The sequence below is a fragment of the Protobothrops mucrosquamatus genome, unplaced genomic scaffold (assembly GCF_001527695.2).
Source record: "Protobothrops mucrosquamatus isolate PMUCROS unplaced genomic scaffold, P.Mucros_1.0 scaffold1, whole genome shotgun sequence".
Classification (NCBI taxonomy): Eukaryota; Metazoa; Chordata; class Lepidosauria; order Squamata; family Viperidae; genus Protobothrops; species Protobothrops mucrosquamatus.
The window spans coordinates 2,752,611-2,772,456 of record NW_015386388.1 but is presented as its reverse complement, the minus strand read 5'-3'; the positions used below and the strand labels follow the sequence as shown (position 1 = coordinate 2,772,456).

At 37.0% G+C, this 19,846-nt stretch overlaps 2 protein-coding genes across 3 annotated transcripts in view; both read right to left on the bottom strand.

The window, feature by feature from the left end:
* STARD3 (StAR related lipid transfer domain containing 3) overlaps positions 1-6,175 on the bottom strand; it is a 30,500-nt gene extending 24,325 nt beyond the window's left edge. Inside the window, exon 1 of the mRNA XM_015832257.1 lies at positions 6,057-6,175. The gene's annotated coding sequence lies outside the window, so the exon portion shown is untranslated. The remainder of the gene's footprint in view (positions 1-6,056) is intronic.
* Positions 6,176-15,411: 9,236 nt separating this feature from the next.
* The window catches only part of PPP1R1B (protein phosphatase 1 regulatory inhibitor subunit 1B), a 76,991-nt gene continuing 72,556 nt past the window's right edge, over positions 15,412-19,846 (bottom strand). For both annotated transcript variants that reach the window (XM_015832255.1, XM_029287350.1), the window contains exons 7-8: positions 18,022-18,150; positions 15,412-17,033 (exon numbers count right to left, since the gene is read on the bottom strand). In XM_015832255.1, coding sequence (XP_015687741.1) covers positions 16,930-17,033; positions 18,022-18,150 — 233 coding nt within the window. In that variant the 3' untranslated portion in view covers positions 15,412-16,929. The remainder of the gene's footprint in view (positions 17,034-18,021; positions 18,151-19,846) is intronic.

Below are 19,846 nucleotides of genomic sequence, written 5' to 3'. Positions count from 1 at the left end.
CAGGGTGAGTGTGTGGAATTTGGGGAGGGGAGAGTTCCAGATCTGCAAAAAAGTAACTGTCCAAATTATGAGTCACATGTTACATCTCCCCAAGTGGCAGCTTTCATCATAAAATTTATGCCAACTACAACCGAGGCAATTAGACTTTCCATCTGTGCATTCTGCAAGGAAAAGCTACAATTTACACATGTGTGTGCCCTTTCCATAAAGGTTGCTATATATGTAGGCATCAAACTTGGTTCCCAAGCAACATTCAAGCAGTCCCTGTTAAAATGACCTTCAATAACAAAGTTTCAATGGATTTGGGCGTGGGGGAAGGAGGAATGTCATTGTAAGCAATACTGTAAGAACTGGCAGTTTTATTCCTTACTGGAGACAAGAGGCTTAAAGTTCAGCCATTTTACAATTCCCTTACAATACAGTATATGCCTGTATTTCTGCTGGTATCATTGCTCAACTTTGAGACTACTTACATATCTATCATAACACCCATCTCAAAAAGATCAATTGTGAATCATAATTAATTCCTCTTCAGTGCATTACTGTATCTCTGGTTAAAAAGAACAAAAATAGGGATTTCTTAGAACAAAACTTAAGGATTTATGAAGAGAAGGAAAATAACACTATGTATTTGGTTACCAAAGTTGGGGGGAAGTGAACATACACTATCAATCAAAATAAAAAAAAACTCTTTTTATTCTAAATAAATAAAAAATATATAGAGCCCCAAATGTTTACATATTGGTTTAATTATAAAATAGTTGCCATTTTACTAACTAGTCAGAAAAGTTGCCTGTTTCATCAGATTGCACAATTTATTTGTGCCATATCAAATAGTAGCTCTTGCTTCACAGTGGGCAAAGAAGTGGTCTAGACTTACAAGGAAAAAATATTTTCTTGTAAGCCCTCTTTTTAACAATACACTTACGACCTTACTATAATCATGTAGTAAGTAAGCCAAGTTATTTGGGTCTGAAAATGTCCATCAAACAAGTTAGGAAGTTGCAGGATCCAATCTGGGTCGGTCACCGGGACAAGAGATTTAGTCTTCAGAGTTTTCGGACTTCTGCTGGAGCCCATCCTCAGGGTAATTGTCTCTCATCAGAATGTGAGATAGAATAGCTAATTTTTGTTGCCCAGGCCCAGAACGGGCTTCCGGAAGTGGCATCCACACAGAGAACCGGTTATTCACATATCTGAATCCCACCACTGGAAGTCCTCCTATAATTCAGGGTCACTGCTGTTGGGCAGGTGGAGGCCCTGGTTGGGAGGGCTATGCCCAGCTTTAGCTAGCACCTCAGTTTGCAGCTCTACCTGAATTATGAGATTCTTGCATAGGGACATAGTCTTTGTCACTTTGAAATGAGATCACTGCAATGTGCTATACATGGGACTGCCTTTGAAGACTATTCAAATATGATTATTGATACAAATGCAGTGCCTTAATTATGGTAGATATTACCTGTCAAGAGCACATTTTGCCTGAACTTCAGGCCTACGTTGGTGTCCAATATGCTTCTAAATGTAACTCATAGAATTGCTATTGATCTACAAAATCAGGTATGTTTTTCTGTTGCAGGCCTGGCCCTGTGGAACAGTCTCCTCCCCAGAATTAAGGCTTGTCCATCTATTTCCAAAGTTCCTTTTTCACAGAAAGTTGGTAATTTTCTGGTTATGAGTATTGCTATTGTTTTATTACTTCATGTATTTTTACTCACTTCATGGTGAGATGGGCAGCAAAAAAAATAGATATATAAATAAAAATTATAAATGTTGGTTGTTTCAATTATTTTTAGCATTATCCTATACTTTTACTACAGACATTTTAAATGCCGAATATTGGGAATGTTTTAATTGCTGTTCTAAACTGTCATGAGTCTCAAATAATTTGGTGGCATATAAATGCAATAAACATGTTTAAATACGTGAAAAATATAAGATTATTTGTCACGGTAACTGTGAGAATTTTGCTTAACTATGTTGGAAATTTCTTTTATTTCTCTATTCTATTTTTCATCTTCTTCATCTGACAATGAAGATTTGACTTTTCTCCTATTTTTATCTTTAATCAACTCAAGGCAACATATACATGTAATGCTCCTGTCTTCTATTTTCTTCATAGCAGCAACCCTATGATGAAGGTTGGGCTATATGACAGTAACTGGTCCAGAGTTATCCAGGCAGATTTCTTTAACCTTAACTCCTCAAGCTTGAACTTTATAGCTGATTTATTCTCTAAGTAGGCTGTCTATCTGAAAATTGGAATTTTGTATGAACTATTTTTAATACTCTTTAAAATATCTTGGACTTGAATATTTTACTTGAAACACTTATAAATTATGATACAAGGTAGTAGTGAATAAATTTAAACATATTGCTAACAAGAAATAGGGGTACAAAAAATCCACCAGGGCTCCAGATTTCACAAAAGAACAAGTGCCAGACCAGCATTTTCCTTCATGCCTTGGACTGCAACTACTTTTACTCTCTGCTATCTTGGAAATACCAGCTAGAATGTACCAGCTGGAAGAGATCAATATACCCAGAAAGAACTCAGTGGGAAAGATTAGACTATGAATGGAAAATCTATCAGCATTCCATAGTACAATTTACAAGGTATAATTACTAGAAGTAATGTAGAACTATCCACAATGATTTTAGCTCACAGGTAAATTTCAATTTTTTTTACACTGAGTGAAGGAGCTCCAAAAAGTCTGGTATCCTCATGCTCCTAGTATCCTGCTCTATAATGGTAGTTCAACTAAGTCCAACCAAATTTAGGATTATGTAATCTAAACTCATGGAGCAGGCAAAAAGTAGCCAATAAATGATGTAATAAAATATGCTGAACAATGATCAAAGTGTAGTTCTAATGAATATAAGGAAAAGCAGAGTCAAAGTAATATATTAAGTTCTAATCCTGCAAGACAATTCAAAGGAGGTTATAGGTTTGCTGCTCAAAAAGGTCAAAGAGCTCAAAGACATTGGTTGTGTTCACACGACATATGAAAGCATACTCAACGGCTTGATAAAATAATCCAGTTCACTATTAAGAAATATATTCTATGTGGCTTAAACCACTGTAATTTGTAAATCAAGATTTGCAGGCTGTCTAACATACATGTCTTCAGTTCTTGCTGAATCTAAAAAAGCAAAGTTTAATGCTTAAAAGTGTCAAGCCTCCATCTAAGACTTGCAAATAGAGTTGGATGTAGGCCTATTGAAGAGTTACTGTAAAGTTTAAGAAACCATTATTCCTACAAAAAAAATCCCATTAATCTGTTAATAGTACACCTTTTAGTCTTCTGAAATTAACCTTGGGTGGCACTATTCCCTTTGGAGTTTTGTAAGATATCAAAGGATAGCAAAGTTGTAGGAACTTTAAAAAAGTAGGCCCCAGACTGAAATGAATCTGCTTTTCTCTAAAGAAAGACAATGAAGGTAGTTCTCTATTTGCACCCTTCTTGTCATGGTTGTTAACTGAATCACTGCAGCTGTTAACTGAATCATGCAGTTGTTAAGCAAATCTGGTTTCCCCCGGTAACTTGCTTGTTGGAAGCCAGGTGAGAAGGTCACAAATGGTGATCACATGACCACAGGATGCTGCAACCATCATAAATATATGCTGGTTGCCAAATAACCAAAATTTAATCATGAGATCAGGGGATGCTGCAATGATTGTAAGTGCAAGGACCCAGCCATAAGTCATTTTTTTCACCACTGTAACTTCAGTCATTAAATGAATGGTTGTAAGTTGAGATTACCTGTATCAGAAGGAAAGCTGATGCGAGAAACAGAAGCAAAATGTACTCAATATTTAAAATGTAGTGATAGTTAGAAGAGGTGATAAATGGTTGAATAGAAGCAGTGGTAGCAATGAAGGCAATTAATTACTTAACTGTTTTGGGAATTAGAAATGAGAATATATAGGGTAAATTAACAGGAATTTAACCAAAGGAATAGGAATAAAACTGAGGAATAACGCAAGTATGAATACAATCACTTCCTGATCACAGAAAATCCCAAATGGCCAGCCCTTTCTGCTTTTAGAATGTGTTTTAAGTACAGTAATAGTTTCAGAAGGGGATTCCCCAGCTTCATATAAAGCTATGAGAAAATAGAAAAGCAGAACAACTGCTATGTTAGCTTGCTACAAAAATGCATGCTACTGTTTAGGCATGAAGGTCAAACTAGAAGTCGAAAGGTGAGATTATTAAACTTATTTAGTACATTGTCATAAAGTCCTTTTGCTAAGAACAGCACAGTCTTATAGACAGATTGAGTGTGACAAACACAACTTGTTTGTGAACAAGGATAGCAGTGTTTGATTACCTACATGTTACCCAAATGAAGTGAGAGAAAACTCTAATGTTTCCAAACGCTACCCTTCCTAGATATTCTGATCAGCAGAAATTGCAATGGCAAACTAGAAACACAAATATACCAAAAAACCACCCACACCCATCAAGTCTTCACTTCTAAAGCAATAATCCTTACTTCTATGTAAGAACCCTATTCAGATGAGTACAAACAACTCAGCCGCCCAGAACAGCAGAAAAAGGAATAGAGCATTTATACAATATCTTTCAACAAAATGGATATCCACGCAACTTCATCAAATCTGCCTGACTACTCAATCCAAGATAACAGCCAATACAAGCTGTAAAAAGGATAACACTACTAAACACCAAAAGCATCTCAGAAACCACCAACAGACTTATTGCAATCACATGGAATCAGTATAGCACACAAATCAACTAAAGCCCTCCAAAACATCCTGTTAACCAAAAGACCCAGTAGCCTCAGTAGAAAAAACAAGAATCATCTACAATGTATAAAGACTGCAACAGACACTATGTAGAACAGACGGAAGACTAGTAGAAGCATCCATAAACACTGAGTAGCAGTCAAAAACAGGATGAAAATTCTAATTTCACAATATATCAAGAGTTAACCATAGTTTCAGCTGAAAATCCTAGATCAAGCCAAGTCCAAAAATGCTAAATTTCAGGAAGCCTGGCACTCTGACAAATTAGCCATCAATACACACTCATAGATATAAACAATATCTACATACTGTGCAAGAGAGATAATTAACAAGCCAAAAAGAAAACAAAAAGACCAAAGCATCTCCCCACCAGCAATCAGCACCCGAGAGCATAGATTAAACCAAGATTAACATCAGACCAACAACCAAGAAGTAAACAATACTCAAATCAAGGAACTGCCAAACAAACTACCAGCCCAATCAAAGAGCACCCTAAGACCCTCCAATTCCCATCAACATTGAGAGAGCAAGCCCCTACACATAAACTCAGAGCAAACCCCACTCCTTACTAGCACTGATGATGTTATTTAGTTTGGATAATGAAACGTCTGCAAGCAACAACCAAGCTCAGAGGGCACCAGGATCCCTCATTTTAACCCTGAGCTACAAATATTCTCCTTTATTGGAACATCTGTCCAGCAATAGAGCTCGAACTCTGCAGGTATATCATGCAGTGGATTCTAGTCACACACTCTCAGCACAACCTACCTCACAGGATTGTTGGGGGGGAAATGGGAAGAGCAACAACCATGTATACTTCCTTAAGCTCCTGAAGAAAAGGTGGGCTATAAATCAAACAGTAGCATGCATTTTTAAATCCATAGAACGCCACTCTTCCCAATCTATTACCCTATACATGTGTTACCACAGTTTTTAATACTGTTGTCCAAACTATATGGAAGGACAATACAGATTGGGAAATTGATTTATATCATGTTAGACGCATCAATCCCTTAAAACGGTTGTTTCAATTTCTCACCTTCGGTAACATTGCAAGAATGTTACCGTAAAGCTTAAAAAGATCCTATATTATCTACCGCTGATTCTGTCCGCCCGCGTAAAAGTTGAGCTCCAAATCTGCAATACAAGGAAAATATTAACTGTTTTAAACCTTACTAAAACATTAATAAATGATTTACTTATTCTGAACTACCTATCGGGCAACACCATATAAAAGATCTGCTTTTTATTATTAAAGACTGAACAATATTAAAGTATTAATCCATACTCTGCAAGATACTCTTTCTTCACGAAATGCCCAGCCTTCGCCACTGCAACCACTATACGAGGATTTATCTGATCAGCCGCTGTCTCAATTTCCCATCAACAAGAGGAATCAAGAGAGAAAAAGGCGGAAGTTACCCCAATTTGAGTTGCATACTACTTCCGCTCACATGGTTAAATGTGACCACGCATAAGCCGGAAGAGACCCCCTCCCGTCAGTTTCGATTACTCCGAAAGAGAAACAAAGGTGGGGCTGAGGGAATGGGGTACGGAAGAGAGAAGGGAAGAGGAAGGCACTTTCATTGGTTGAGAGCAAATCGATTTGATTGGCTAAGAAGAGGAACGAGAGATTTTACAATGCGTGCTCGATTCTACAGAAACTTAAGTTGGGAGAGAGGGAAAATAGAGAGGTGTAAATAACGGGGATAATTGGTGATAAGAGCAAGAACACCGATGGATTGGTGGCCAGTAACGGCATGCTATTTGCTCAAAGTAGAACAATGCTAACCGAAGAAAGAAAAACAAATGCAAGAGTGACGATTGGCTGCTCCTGTGAAGAGGTGGAGTCTGGAACTCTTCCCGGAAAGGTTTAAGTCTTGGGAGCACATGCATGCAAGCACAGCGGGCGCATGACCTGAATTTTTTTGTTTACACTATGTTTAAGATCAATGCATTCCACTTTTGAGTTAGCAAACAGTAAATCGCCTCGAAGAAGGCTGGTTATTGGTTTTTCGTGACTTATCCCTTTTATATCTGCCCCAGTTTTTCGTCCGTTTCCAATCTCAGCAGATGGCAGCACTTGACTCACCTGCTGTGGGCTCGTTAGTATTTGGGTGAAAGATCTCGTAAGAATCCCAGAACCATGGGTTAGCCCGGAAAGTGAGAAGAAATCCTGGATAAAGCGGCGAGAAACCATTGCTGTAGCGCTTCCCAGAAACTATGGATCGGGGAGTGGAGCCCATCGCCGGGTTAGGGTTTTTCGTTTTTCGATGTCTTCCATTAAATGAGAGAGAAAAGGTCTTTGCTTTCTTTTTCTCAGAAATTTAAAGAATGATATGGTGATCTCTCTCTTGTTTCTCGAGTAAGCGTTCAGGGCTTATAGAGATCTTAAGTATTCGTTTTCACCTGTTCACCTTCGTTGCCATTCTCCGAACCTGTTCCAATTTCTTCCGGTTAAAATACGTGCCCAGAACTAGACGTAGTATGCAAGATGAGTATTATTATCCCATCTTTTTTATATACAGAATATAACTCGAGACGCCTAATCCTCCTGTTACATGTTTTCTTTACAATAACAGCCCAATAGTTAGGGCTGGCCAAAGGAGACCTGGAATAACAGCCTCCTAGTTTCTAAGCCAGCATTTTAGCTGCTATACCACACTGGCTCTGAGCATCAATATGCCCAATAGGAGTTATTACAGTAGAGCCAGTGATATGCAATTTATAGTTTTTTAGTTGTAGCACACTGGTGGCTTATCAGTGTATATTTGATGTTTGTACAGGGTGCAGTTTCTAATGATTCCAACTATGGAATTGTAATGAAAGGAAACCACTTTATAGACACTTTCATTGGGATAACCACTAATTATGCTCCTTATTCAGATCCCCCTTTTTAAAAAATTGTATTTGATTATACAGAACTGCATTTGATATTTTGGTGTCCAATTTGATATAGTAGTTAAGGGATCAGGATAGAAACCTGGAGACCATGAATTCTCATCCTTCCTTAAGCATGAAGGTGACTGGGTGACCTTGGGCCAGTCACACTCTCAGTCCTAGGAAGCAGGTAATGAGAAACCATTTCTGACTTTGTGCCAAGAAAACTACAGGGAGTTGGCCAAGGAGTCACCAGGAGTCAACACTAGTTTGAAGGCACCCTTTTCTCCCTCCAAAAATACCAAGCTTGGGAAGAACCTATTCAAAGTCTTTGAAATTGTTTTGGCTTTACTATCTTGAACAGTATGGGATCATTAATAAACTTGCCTACTTTGGTAATCATTCATAATAATCCGTAGCAGAACATCCAGATTCAGCCATAGTTTCATCCCATACAGCATTAACCTTGTGAATTCTCAAGCTTCCTCCTTCCATTATATATTTAAGACGGACAGTATTTAATATTTGTTTGCTACTTATATATAGGGATGTGGGTCTGTACATATGTTGTTCATAATATGTTTAGGTGTGTGTCATGTATGTATTTCACTTTGAGAGCGGGCAACTAAATTTCATTTTTGATGTATGCTGTTGTGCCCACAGTAAAAAAAATGACAATCAAGTTTATCTTATCTATCTTATCTTATCTTATCTTATAATTTCATACTTTGAAACTTTCTAATTTGAAAATTGTCAGTTTATTCCTATTCTGTTTTCTGTTCTTTGGTCAGTTAACAATAAAAATGCATGTCCTCCTGTTTTATGATTGCTGAGTTTCTTTGCACCTTTTGTGAATGACCATTTATTTATTAGATTTTATATCAAATTTTGGAATTCTAAGTACATGTTCTGTTTAATGTTGTAACAACTTTCTTATAATATTTTATTAATTTTCCAATTTTACATTTGAATATTTAAAAAGCAACATGGTGACTGGGTTACAATAGTTCAATAACAGAATCTTAGTGCAGATCTCAGGTTACAACATTGAATATTTCTTCTATTTTTACCTTAACATTTACTGTCTCATATTCAGGTTAGTACATTTCTAATTATATCAATAAAAACATCATTATTACATTTATCAATAGATTTTTAGCTTATACATATCTTAATTACCTTCAATCTTCATAAACAATCCATATTCCTTTGTTAATTTTACTCAATTTTTAATTTCTTATCAATATTCCAATTTAACCTTTAATATTTATAATTTTCAGACTTTGGGTAACCAAAATTTCCCTTATCTCACTTGATAACAAATTATAATATCCAAAATACATATTTTATCTATTTGAATATAATCTTGTTCTATTTCCTGTTATCTATTTAATCATCTACTTAATAACACAATATCCCCTTTAATAAATCAAAACCATTATATATATTGCCTGTTAATAAATCAAACATATTCATAATATTTAACTTTCTTTTCCCTTTTAAGTCCAATTTTTAAATATTAAGCTGATAAAATCCTTATTTTCAACTAGTTTCCAAATATTATAAATCTAATAACCAAAATTCCCCTTATCTCAACATCTCCCTTTAACCCTCTAATTGGCAATATAAAATCCCCTCTAATGAGTCAAAATCCCAGTTTTTTTCAACCTTATTCTAGCTTTCTTCCTTCGTCAATTAGGCTTCCATATCAATGCCTTTAAATCATCAAATAGATCTCCCTCTATTCTTACATATGTTGTTTGAATTAAAGGAGACCATTTGATTGCCAATTTTCTGGAAGGACTAGCCCATTTGTATTCATTAAATTGTCTCCCTGTTATTCCAGTTCCCCATGTTTGCTTTAGTATATTTGTCTTCAATCTATTCCACTTCTTTCTCAAGTTTCTTCTGATTTGTATAGAAAATCATTTCCATTTTCAATGTTGTCACTTCCTTTTCTGGATTTTCCATCAGGTATATTTGATGATCAATTGGGTCCTCTGTCTTCATATTTGGTTGTCACGCTTCTTCTGTTATCTTCTGCATTGTTGGTTCTTTAGTTGTCAAAATTTGGCTTTGTGCATCTAAGCTGGCATCTTGAACTTTTATTTTAGGTCTTATTTTATCACAAGCTGCAAGAATGCTTTCATGTATTGCTTTAACATAGAAAGAATCTTTTCCTGGTCTTCATCCATCTTTCACTTATTTGTAAATAGTCTTTCTAGCAAAAGTTATTTGTTAAGCAAAAGACAGTAAAGGTTTACAGTCACAGCTCAAGTGGACCAATTTTGCTGCCCAGTAGTTTTCTTACAGCTGAATCTTCTCACAGATGGTTCCAAGATCAGGAAAGTCTTATCTAGGTCTGGGCTTTGAGCCAAGTCTCTTTTTAGGAAATAACAAATTGCAATACCAAGCTTCACCACAAGATGTCATCAATGCCATTTAGAGTTTTTTAAATCCCAAATTTTTCTAATTCTTTATCCAATTTTATTTCTTTTTTGTAGATAAAAACAAAAGTCTCCAATATAAATAGGAAAAAATTTAATCTCCAAGTTGCAGAAACATATAAATCCAATTACATTAAAGTTGTTCTTTTTAATGCTTTGATTCCCCTGGATAGTCAGATGCCGCTATTCTTAGAGGGTGGGATAGAAATTCCCTTCCCTCTCTTCTCACAGGGGGAAGATACTTCAAGCAGCCTTTACAGGAAAAGAAGAGAAGATCAAATTTCACCGTTTCATCCGCATTGCTTTCAGAGTGCTTGGTAGTAGATTTGACTTCGGCTGTCTGCAGCCTAATGACGAGCCATATTGCTATGGCCGGTCTTTTCTCCGCCAGTTTGGAGGGCTGCCCCAGATCGAGTGGGTGTCCTCTCCTTGCTCGCCGCCCCTACAAGGCGACTTTTGACCCTTTCCAGGGTCCCCCAGCGAAGGAAAATCGGACGTGGAAGACAGAGTCGCCTTCCAAGCGTCTGCAGCAGCCGCATCGGCAAACCGGAAGTCAATGTTGTAACAACTTTCAATCATTCTTTAGATATTGACAGTTTGCAGTTATATTTAATAGCAGTGAACTGAATTGATTGCAGTTTTGTTAATTTAATTTTTTTCTTTATTCAATTTCTTTCTGGTTTAAAAAATAATAAAGCATTATTAAAGGTGTATCAAATATCATCAGAAAAGTTTTAAAGCTGTAGCTTATTTCTGTGGAAGAGAGGCAATAATAGTCATCATTTATCAAAAACTTTTTGGTTATGTCTGTTAGATTTCCTTTTTTTTTAAAAAAAAAAGGGCTCTTTATGTGTAGAGCCACCAGCAATAGGGCTTCTGTCCTTCATTTCTGCTGAAGGTGTTACTGGAAAATAAACACCCACATCTGCTTCCTGCCTCCCACAGCCATTTATGATTTGTTTGGTTTTAGTTATACCTGTGCCATGGTTAAGCAAATATTTCCTCTCTAGTACTGTGCTTCCTCAGTATGGAGGGAGAGGAGAGGAGCTGTTGTTCCTTAGTGGGAGGATAAAGAATTCTGGGAATTTAAAAGAAGATGATATACTGCTAAGGGATGAAGTTTATCCCAGTAGTCCAGTTAAATCGCACAGGCAACTACATTGAGCAACAGCCATATAAGAAGATGCTAGAAGTGATCAGTAACAATGATAAAGGCATCATTTCATACTGCAGGGAGAAGGCAATAGTGAACCACTCCATCATGCTTTATCTCATCTTCAGGTGCTGTTCTGTTTTTTACAGACAGCTGTGAAGATTTATGTTGACTGCTGCTCCAATTACAGTACACTTAACAGGAACAGTGTGAAGAGAAATCTTCATGACGATGTTGCTGTTGATATTATAGTGATCTCACTGTTGTTCCCTCCTTATAAAAGTGAGGTCTAGCATTTCAGAGTCATGTGCATTGCTGTTTCTGCAGTGTGTATAATGGGAACAATGTTGGAAAATGATTTTCACAGCCGTCTTACTCTCAGTATTCATCTTGTTGTTTCTCTTCCTCCAGGCCTTTTATTTTAAAAAGAGAAGGCTAGTGTTTTTTGAAGAACTCTCTCACAAATGGTGAACATGACTTTTAAAGAGGTCTAGCACCATTTTGCAAGAATAGCAAATACAAGTTAATAAGGCCTCTGATTAAAACCTAGCCTAGAAATGGGCAATGGCATGTAGAAGTCACGTATGTATCTTCTTAGCCTAGCAACACAAATCAAAATGGCCTTAGAGCAGACATGTCACACTCATGACGTCACGTGATGTGTGACGTATCGGGACTTTTTTCCCATTGCCGGCAATGGGATGGGTGTGGTTTTGGCGTGATGCATCCGACCCGTGGGCCGGCAGTTTGACATGCCTGCCTTAGAGGATAAATGCTCAATAACTGGAATGGAAGGGGGAATATATAATGCAACTGAACATGGCCAGTAGAAGCTGGGTCGACTTTCTACTTGATGAAATTCCAACATTTGGATAACATTCTATCCTCAAAATTTTGCCATTGCATCCTATTGCACAACAAACTACTTGAGGATAAGCCACAATGAGCTGCACAGCTCTCCTGGATAGAAAGGGCTAGATTAAGAAAAGCAAGGCTGAAGCAGTGAAGATGTCTGAAAACATCCATTGTATTGTATCCTCAAGTGGGGTGGGTGCCAAAAGCCAGCTGTGTTTACTTATTTCCTTGTAGAAGGCCAGTTGGCTGGTTGTAAGTTGTTTTCTGGCAATAAGAATGTTCCTTGCTGTAGACATAGTTTCATATGGGATCTAGCTTAAAGAAGACAGTTTCTGTAGTTACACAAAGATATCTCTCTGAAGAGATCAGAGTTTTCCTGTGCACTGAGGGGAGAGTCAAAGAGTGATGAGGATGATTAGATAGAATTCCCAAATTTTCTGTAAGTCCTACATAATCCTACAAAATCAGTAACTTGAATAGAGGAAAACAAGGAGGTTAGTTTTAAGAAATGTGAAAAAATATTGGTGTGGTACAAAAAATATTGGTGTGGTAATTGGTGTGGTACAAATCAAATAAGCAAATTGCTTAGTTAAGTACAGTGCAATGTTTTGCTTCAAGAATTCTGAAAATATGAATTTCCATCTATGCCTTTTTCTGTTTTAGGAAATCATTTGTACACCTTTAATACACTGAAAATAATCAGCTATTCATAATTTTTATCCATTCATGCAAGAAAAGCTTTAAAACCTAATTTTTAAACACACTAGACATGATTGAGGGAAATAAAGAGTTGTAAGTATATAAGATTAGAAATATATATTACAAAACATATAGTTAGAAAAGGGTACAGGCAACCTACATTTATTTAGATTATTTATTTATTTAGGCTTTTATGTGCTTCAATCCACAGACACAGCAAATTCTCACTTTTAGTAATTTATTTAAAAATAATAAAATAATGCTTAATAATCAAACCACCACAAAATCAATAGTATATAAGTATCACAATTATAACTTTTCCCATCTATCTCTGGTGCCTCCTTTCAATCTATAATACCCTCATACACCAAACACTCTGGAAGAGCCTGGTTTTAATAGCTCACTAAAATTCTGACACAAAGGACTGTTTCTAGGGCTAAGCTGTTTCAGAGAAGAGGGACTGTAATGAAGTTGTGAAGTGACAGGGACATAAGTGACACAACTGGAGCATAAGTTGAACCTGTGTAAAAGCTTTCCTGACCATTGTTTTCATCTTTATTTCCAGCAGGAGCTATGAGTTCAGGAATACCTTCAGATTATTTTCCTATTCTCTATGAGTGCGCAGAACCCCATTTTGAGTCAAAGATGGGCTTACTCTAGAACCTGAAGGTCACCAATTTTCAGTTCTCATAAACAATCCAGCAGGATACCATAATTGATGTATCAAGAGTCATGGAAGTCAGCCAAGGAAGGTGGCACTATTCCTTACAGTCCCCACAAAGGTGATCTACAACAATCTTCACCCCAGCCTGAATCCTAATTAAAGGCATCCAGATAATCTGTTTCATCCATAGCTCTCTTTAACTACTGGTTCTTTACCTTCTCAGTCATCTTTCCAAGAAAGGGAAAATTGCAGGCAGCCTGTTAGTTACTCCATAAAGCTGGATAAAAGGATGGCTTCTTAAGTATGGGTGCACTGTTACTTTTTTCAAGGCAAGTAATATCATCCTCCCTACCAAAGAAATATTCACCAGAGCTCTAACTTAGACCCACCATCACCTTTTTGATTGCTTTCATGAGGGAGATGCGCACAGATCACAGAGCTAGTATTATAGAAAACCTGTTCCACTTCCCTGAAAACTATAGACATATCTCATAGCTTCATTAAAATATATGATTTGATGTCCCATATAGATATTAACTGCAAGAAGTGATACAGCACATTTGGAAGGCACTAAACTGGATCTTGCCAACAACAAAGCTAGGGGAGATGATGGTATTCCAGTGGAACTATTTAAAAATTTAAAAGCCGATGCTGTTAAAGTACAGCATTTAATATGTCAATAAATTTTGAAAACTCAACAATGGCCACAGTTGGAAAAGGTCAGTTTACATTCCAATCCCAAAGAAGGGCAATGCCTAAGAATGTTCCATTGCACTGTACAATTTCACTCATTTTACACACTAGCAAGGCCATGCTCAAAATCCTACAAGCTAGACTTCAGCAATATATGAACCAAGAACTATCAGAAGTTCAAGTTGGGTTTCGAAGAGGCAGAGGGACTAGAGATCAAATTGCCAACATTCACTGGATTAGGGAAAAAGCAAGAGAATTCCAGAAAAACATATGCTTCATTGACTATGCTAAATCCTTTGATTGTGTAGATCACAATAAACAAGAAGCAATAGATAGAACCAGACATGGAACAACTAATTGGTTCAAAATAGGGAAAGAAGTATGACAAGGTTATATAACATCACCCTACTTATTTAACTTATATGGAGAGTACCTCGTGCAAAATATTTGGCTGGATGAATTACAAGCGTACTGGGAAAAATACCAACAACCTCAGATATGTAGACGATATCACTCTTATGGCAGAAAGTGAAGAACTAAAGAGCTTCTTGATGAAGGTGAAAGAGGAGAGTACAAAAGTTGGCTTGAAACTCAACATTACAAAAACTAAGATCATGGCATCTGGTCCCCTCACTTCCTGGCAAATAGAAGGAGAAGAAATGGAAACAGTAATAGACTTTATTTGTTGAGCTTCAAGATCACTGCAGAAAAGCAACTGCAAACATGAAATTAAAAGATGCTTACTCCTTGGAAGAAAGCTATGGCAAACCTAGATAGCATATTAAAAAGCAGAGACACCACCTTACCAGCAAAGGTCTGTATAATCAAAGCTATTGTTTTCTGAGTTGTAATGTATGGCTATGAGAGTCGTACCATCAACTGAAGAGTTGATGCTTTCAAATTGTGGTGTTGGAGAATACTCTTGAGAATCCCGTGGATCCCAAGGAGATCAAATCAGTCAATCCTAAAGGAAACCAATCCTGACTATTGTTTGGAAGGACCGATAATGTAGCTTAAATGCAAATACTTTGGCCACCAAAATGAGAATAGAGCACTCATTAAAGAAGACCCTGAAAGATGGAAAGCAAAAGGAGAAGGGGATGGCAGAGGATGAGATGATTAGATAGTGTCATTGACAGTGGGCATGAGTTTGGGTAGACTCAGGGAGATAGTGGAGGACAGGGGGCCCTTGCATGCTGTGGTCCATGTGGTCACGAAGAGTTGAACATGACTTAGTGACTGATTAACAACAACAACAAAACTGGATCTTAAACTGCATTAAAAAGTGCCCTACAAAGGAGAGGTAGACTGTAATAACTTTACTAACTGCAGATTAAAGTCATGAAGTTTGAAGCAGCATAGACGTTGAAGTAATACATAAATGAACATTTAAGTAAGCAAACTTTTGCTGATTTCTTGATTTCTATACTGCAAAACTCAAATCTTGAATATTTGACAACTGGTTTGCTTGGGCTGGTTTTAGAAGCCAAAATTGAGGTTTTCCTGGGGATAAACATTGGAAGAATCATAATGGATGCCTCCTTCCCACTCTCCCAAATTTGTCCTAATGTTTTTATATTTCTACTGCCAATGAACTTTGGTTTATATATAGAGAGATTGTTTGCAGAAAGTCAACTCCACAAAACCATGAAACTTTTCCTTCTGTAGTTCCTGGCTAATACATTAAGAAAGAAGTGGCTTAAACTTTCATTGTTGGCTCTTCCCTCCATAAAATACTCTTTAAATGCAGTATTTATTTACAAAGTTTTAATAGAGCAGAGAAACATGGAACGGCATTGCCCAATACACAGGGAGAAAGGTGTGGGAGAAAGGAAAGAAGGAAGGAAGAAGGAAAATTCAACTATTCAATGATTAAATCTTGAATTATGGCTTTTTGAGCATTGAATGTTACAATGGATGTGGGAGATAGAGGTTAAAGATCTTTCTCTAGGTTATTAAGCTGAACCCAGCTATAAATTCTACTTGCTGAAATACCAAATTTTCACACTTGATTTTTAGAAATCAAATGGCAACATTTTTAGAAAAGAAGTGCTGCCAGACAAGGAATTTATTGTGTAATCAATCTCCTTCATGAAATTTTACATGGTTTATATAGGCCATTGCTTCCAGTTGCTGCATAATATTGCTTCTGTTTCTCCTTCCCATCAACACACAATAGTTTCCATTTTTAAATAATGAAAAATAACATAGTTATATAATACCTTTTTATTACTAGAACAAGGCTCTATCTGTCTGGAAGCACTTCAGTAATCTGATTTCCTTAGGTAATTATTAATATTACAAACCATGGTCATATAATCATCAGGTCTGGATGGGTGAGCAGAAACATTAAAAAAAACCCAATAATGATCATGCTAGATCCCACCAAATGAGCATCTAGTCCAGGGTTGAAGGTCAAACAATGACTGGATGGCTTCCTTCCTTCCCTTGCAGTGAAATCTACTGGCAAGGCACAATAAAAACAGCCATTCTGCCACATGTCCACAATAACAGGCCCTCAGAGATATCGTGCCTTTGAACGTGAAGGTTCATTTCTAGGCAGCTTTCCATTCACCTTTCTTCCCTTCAACCCTTCTATTGAATAATTCACTGAACATAACCAAACACTGCCAAATAAGATACAAATTCAAAACAGAAAAGAGAGTTAGAGGAAAAATAGTTATTAAAGGAAGTAATCCAATTGGTCTTGTGAAAAATGAGAGATTGCCATCAACAGGATATCTCCCCAAACTATCCTTCACTTCCAGTGCTAGGTTGTGGTGTGGATGGGGGGTGGAGAAGAACGGTTTTCCAGTTTAACAGCACAGGGGGGTCTCTCTTTCCAGTCAGAGTGACTCTGTTCCATGTCATGATCTATGAAGCAAAGGGAAGAAAGATCAGGAAGAGACAAAATTTGCTTTAAAACTATTATTTCAAATCAATGTAAATGTGGTTTATGGGAATCCCAAGTTTTGTAAAAGTGTGAAAATATTCCTTTTCTTTTTTTAAAGAAGGTTACAATTTCCAGGCTTTTTATTTGAGAATCACAGCATAAAAATAAATTGGGAAGATGAAGAAGCTAGTTCACAGGATCCAGGCTGAGAGGGATGAAATTATTATGCATAATTCCAACCAAAATCAGATTTCTCTTTCCCCCCCCTCAAATTCCCACCCAAACCAATATAAATTGCATTTCCTAGACTACCTTATATCTTAAAAAGGATTGCATTAATAAAGAGAACACATTTGAAAAGGAAACAGTTCCAGACAGCCAAATAATTGAGTCAATTTCTCCATTAGAAGAAAAATGCCATATTAATGTATCCTATAAACTAAGGAATATATACGTGTATATAATGTATCCTATAAAGAAATATATAGTTCAACAAACTTTAAGCAATTCTCCTTCAAGATTTTTTTTTTTTAAATAATGGCTATATAGTGCTAACTGACTGAGACAAAGTTTCTGCTTGTCTTTGGGCCAATCTATTTCACAAAATATAATTTTAACTACAGCAATTTAGAGTTTTCATAGGAATAGAGTCACAAGCTTGGCTTCAGAGAATGATTAGGGGTTTGCATCTATAACTCTTCAGAAAAGCCCTCTTTCCTTATGAGCAGACATAGTCCTAGAACTGCATTTGTTTCTCAGTCTCCCTGGCTTTAAGACTCATAAAAACAAAGAACTGAATAACGTATTCTTCCATCAAGCAAAAATGAAAATAACAGAGAGTCCCTTCATGAGAAAAAAACATACAATCAGGTTCTTTCCAAAAGAAGAAATGCAACAAATTGTAGAAAAAGAGAAGGCCTAACATTGTGCTCTTTAGCAAGCATTGCATCCAAGGCCCAGCTTCATTACCTGTTAATGTTGGATCTCCCTTTTCCTGTTTCACATTTGTCTCCTCTTCCGGGGCATCCCCATCTTCTGACTTCTCTGATCCAGTAGGGACTTCCTCAACAGATCCTGCAAAGGATACTTTCTGCCCACCTAAAGAGATCAGACTTCATTGTCACAAAAAAGAAAAGGAAAAAAAGCTCCTGTTCCTTCAGATAGCTTAGGGTTACACTCAATGCATATTTGCACTTCATCATGATCCAATCCTAGAGTTAAACCACCCCCTTTCTGTTTGAAAGGTAAGCACTTAAAACATTTACTGAAATTCCATGAAAGCAACATGCATACTTCTAAAAGTTCAAAAAGCTTTTGTCTGTATTTGAGGGTGTTTATATTAGTCCTTTATTATAGTATTTAATCTAACCTTCATATAAGATCTGTGTTATTCTCATCTTCATACAGGTGGTCTTCATTTGTCAACCATTCACCATTGCAATGGTGAAAGAAAAGTAACTTTGTGATCAATCCTTGCATTTATGACTTTTGCAGGTATTTAAGACAAAGCTGAACTAAAATTGAAAAATTGTGATGTTTCACTTAGCAACTGCTTTATTTAAGGACCAAGGTGCTGATCCCAATTGTTATACTACTTCAAAAAGTAGCAGAAATAGGGGAATATTTCAAGGTGAAACAGAAGGCATACAACGACTTGGCTGTGGTCCATTTATGTTTTCAAAATCAGCAAATCCTAGCAATGATGCAAAACACATTGTGACAACAGGGCAATGGAGCTGGCTAATGCAAACGAGTTGTTCTGGCAGGTCTCCTTTATTCACATGCATTCACAACACACACAAACATATTTAAATTCAAGAAGTAGCACTTCACACAACATAGTCTCATCAGGTCTCCCTTTCCACCTGTATTTTCTGCAGCCATCTTTCCTTGGGGATGCAGTTTCCATCTGGGAACCCTCAGTAATGTGCTGAATAATTTGTTCTTTGTTAAGTTACTGATTAAAGTGGGAACATGGAAATCTTGTAATAATGGGATTTACACAACAGATTGTCACCAACAAAAGTGAGAATAAGACTGCCTGCATTATCCTTAATTTTTTTAATGTAATGTAAACTGCCAAAAGGAAAACGTGTACAGAATGACAAGACTCAATGAGATGCCCAAACCTGAGAGATTGGAAAAGTATTGTTCTCATCCCCACCCATGAATATTGTCCATGTGGAATGTCTTGTCAATATGACAAATTCTTTTGATTCTATAATGAACAGAACTTTCAGACTTCATACAATAGTAGAATTGTCGCAAGCAGGAGCTTGCAATTACTCAAGAGGCAGTTACTGACAGACATTCCTGGCAAAATGATGTCCCTTGGGTCACAAAGAAGTGAATGAATGAATGACTGAACAACTACTACTAACATATCTCATTAACCTTTCTTTCTCAACAAGGCTTTGATTCTGACCATTGCAGTTCTGAACTTATTTGGATAGGAATTCAGACTTGATTGCCTATCCTTTTTTGAATTTGCCTCTGTTTGATGTAATTGCTATTTAATGCCAAGGGGGCGGGGGAGAGAAAAAAACCAGACCCGGGAAACTACAGACCAATCAGCCTAACATTAATACCTGGGAAGAGTTCTTGGCATCCATGACGGCCTTGGACTTGACCCAATTAATTCATGCCCCCACTCACACGGGTGGACACACGCTGGATCTGATTTTTGTCTCGGGCCAGTGGCAAAATGATCTGGTATTAGGGGAGATAGTTATTGAGCCCTTGTCATGGTCAGATCATTCTCTCCTAAGGATGGACTTCCAGACCGCTCCCCCTC